We start from the raw sequence: 3,450 nt of genomic DNA, 5'->3' as shown, positions 1-3,450 counted from the left end.
GGCCTCTTCTTCCGTTGCATTTGTTCTCTGAATGGTTTCCTCCAGTTCTGAGGCTTTAAATACCATTTGTTCCTAATGTTTGGATCCAAAGCTCCGACTTCTCCAGTAGTAGAGCTCTGGGCCCTATAGCTCCTCTTCGTGAATGTCTGAAAGCTGGCCCCTCAGTTCTGGCGGCCGGAACAGCCCTGTGCTGCTGCTCCCTCCCCGCAAACATAGCCACCGATACAGATGCAACTTGTATTTCCTTCTGTTTTTTTTCCCACTGAGATGTGGCCTCACTGTCCATTCATCTGCTTAAGCTAAAACCCGTGGGTTACCACCCCTATTTCTTTCATGCTACATGGCTAATCTCAAAACATATTGCATCGAACATCTTCTCTCCATCTCCACTCTGCTAGCGTTAACCAGAGCAGCAGCATCTTGCAGCAGGACCCTGCCCATTGGTCTTCCTGCCTCTATGTTTTCCCCCCAGCTTTCAACCAAAGTGATCCTTTAAAAATACAAATCAGATTGTCTTTAGTCTGTTTGAAACCCCTCCAGTGGATTTGTACCTCACTTAGGGAAAAATCCCAACTCTCTTCCTGGCCTGCAAGCCCTGGGTGAGCTGGGATTTGCTTTATCTTCACCCTCCTCGGTTCTCCACTCACATGCCGAGCAAGGCCATTCGTGCTCCAAGACTTCACGTGTGCCAGTCCCTGGTACTCCCCCTGTCCTTTCACATGGCTGGTTTCCCTCACACCTCTGCTTCCGTTCCTTGGCTACTCTGTGAAGGTGCCCCATAACCTTGTCCTGTTTTTCTTCACAGCACCATTACTATCTAAGGTTCCTTACCGGTGTGCTGACCACTTTTGCCCACCAGCATAGAACAAAGCTTCCATGAAGGCCCAGGCCTATCCTGTTTACCACTAGATCCCCCAAGATATCCATCTTGGGTACTAGATAAATACTCCCTGAAGAATAAACAAAAACTATATGGATAGATTGTGTGAAAAGGAAAATATTCTTAAGTTATGCCATTGCTCTCTAACAGAAAACAACCACCCAGAAGGGATTGGGGAAATGTGGTATAATTTAATTAAAACTTATTCAAAGAGGTTTTGGAGAGTGACTGTTACAGGTGAAGGAAAAGTCCGTCCTCCTCGTGTCCTGATGGTGCTGGAGGGGAGCCTGAAGAGACCGGGAGAGTTTAGCTGGAGATGTAGCTTCAATAACCACGCCTAGAAAAGAGAGGGACGTGGCAGCCGCTGCCGGCTTGTGCAGTCTCGCGCTCCTGCCCTGCGTGCTTGGGCCGCGTCTTCTGTTCTATTCCGGGCGCAGGACAAGTAGGCAAAGGTCAGGACTCAGGGACACAAGGAATAGCCAGCTGCCACGTGTTTTTGTACCACCCACAAGTGAAGAATGGTTTTGACATTTTCAACACTATGTTTACAGATATTTCTTATGTACTTGGCTAGTTCTAGAGACACTTGTCAAATTCGCAGGGAAATGAAACCCCACATTTTCTTTAAAAAATAACTTTTTATTTGAAAACAACATATGGTAAGTATACACTGCTAACTTACAAATGAAAAGTGGTACTCTGTATTTATATGAAATTTATACTGTTTACCACCATGCAACATTTGAGATACTGGCTTCGACATATTGTAAAGGTCTCTTGGATCAGTCAGTGTGGCAATCTCCATTACATTGTCTTTCCATTTGATGTTTTCTTTCTTTTGACTACATTTATATTTATTACTGAAGTACCTGTAGAGATAAGTATACCACACAGAGAATTTCAAGATTAAAGGCTAAAAAGAAAATTATTTTGGATATATATCTGTTCATTAAATGGGTAAAAGCCAGCATAAATGGTAAGAGATAAATGTGAACAGTTTCTAAAGTTTTCTTTTGAGGAAATCTTAAGTGTGTCAAAATGATGCATCCATAAACCTAATGTTAAATAGAAAAATCAAAGAATAACATTTCATGGCATGTGAAAATTAAGTAAAATTCGATGTCTGTGAAAGTATTTTCTGTCTCTTTAAGGCCTTGGAGGCCAGGAGGGGAGGTGGGAGGGAAACGGAGAGTTAGTAGCAATGAGCACACGAAGGAAGAAGCTGTTCTGAAACTGATTGTGGTGATGACTGTACAACCCTCTTGGATGTGACTGAACCATTAAAGTGTATGACATGTGAATGATATGTCATCGAAACTATTAAAAAAAAGAGTATTTTCTTAGAACACAGCCAGACTTGCTTGCCTCTAGGAACATGGATTTGAAAGATAATGCAACTTTTCCATAAAAATGTTGAAGTCTCCCTATATAATCTATGACTACTTACTAGGATTTAGTAGTTGTAACAGAAATAATAAGGCCTACAGAGTCTGAACCAGGTACACCAGGTGGAAACCAAACTGTTGCAGCCAACGTGACCAAATGGCTCTTCCTTTCACACGTCAGGAGGGCTGTTAGCAAGCAATTTTACCTTGTTTCTTTGTGGTAGTAATTATTTCTTTTCCTTCTATAGCAATTCAGTTAAATCCCAGCTACATTAGGGCAATACTGAGGAGAGCCGAGTTGTACGAGAAGACAGACAAACTGGATGAAGCCTTGGAAGACTATAAATCTATATTAGAAAAAGATCCATCCATACATCAAGCAAGAGAAGCTTGTATGGTAATGCTTACATGTTTTTCTTCCTTCTTTTCCCTATATTGCTATTCAGTTCATTTAGAATAATGCATTGAGACACATCTGAATGGAATATCCATTCTAAAAGTGATTTTTGACTGTCTTTGAATTCCTAGGGTTGAAAAAAGATTCCTCGTACTGGTTTTTTGTTCTTTTTTGTTTTGTTTTTGTTTGCTTGGTTTAAGACCCCAAACGCTATATCTTTTGATAGCCGGGCACCATCGGCTTTCTTCACCACATTTGCTTATGCACCCTCTTTGTCTTCAGCCGTGTTGGGAAGGTGAATATCATGGAAGGCCAGGTTGTTAGAACAAAGTGTTCTTGCATTGAGGGAGTACTTGAGTAACATGATTGCTGAAGTAAAATGTTGACTGGTCTTTCTAAATTGATAGATGGTTTTTTCCCCCTATTTAACTAGCATACTTGAGGTGAATACCTTCAACCAAAATTTATTTATATATAAATGGAGTAATAAGAAAAAGACCCCAGCTATCAAAAAATATAGCGTCTGGGGTCTTAAAGGCTTGAAGGTTAAACAGGCGGCCATCTAGCTCAGAAGCAACAAAGCCCACATGGAAGAAGCACACCAGCTTGTGCAATCACGAGGTGTTGAAGGGATCAGGTATCAGGCATCATCAGGACCAAAAATCATATCATTGTGAATAAGGGGGAGTGCAGAGTAGAGACCCAAAGCCCAGCTGTAGGGAATTGGGCATCCCCTTACTGAAGGGTTGAGGGGAGGAGACGAGTCCGTCAGGGTGCAGTGTAGCAAC

At 42.0% G+C, this 3,450-nt stretch overlaps 1 protein-coding gene across 1 annotated transcript in view; it reads left to right on the top strand.

Moving 5' to 3' along the window:
- The window catches only part of TTC1 (tetratricopeptide repeat domain 1), a 39,330-nt gene that overhangs the window by 26,029 nt on the left and 9,851 nt on the right, over positions 1-3,450 (top strand). Inside the window, exon 7 of the mRNA XM_045284858.1 lies at positions 2,514-2,662. Coding sequence (XP_045140793.1) covers positions 2,514-2,662 — 149 coding nt within the window. The remainder of the gene's footprint in view (positions 1-2,513; positions 2,663-3,450) is intronic.

Source organism: Echinops telfairi, unplaced genomic scaffold (genome assembly GCF_000313985.2).
Source record: "Echinops telfairi isolate 266 unplaced genomic scaffold, ASM31398v2 ScPeMD7_7469;HRSCAF=8507_0, whole genome shotgun sequence".
NCBI lineage: Eukaryota > Metazoa > Chordata > Mammalia > Afrosoricida > Tenrecidae > Echinops > Echinops telfairi.
Note: the sequence above shows the minus strand (reverse complement) of the source record. Positions and strands in the feature narration are given on the sequence as shown.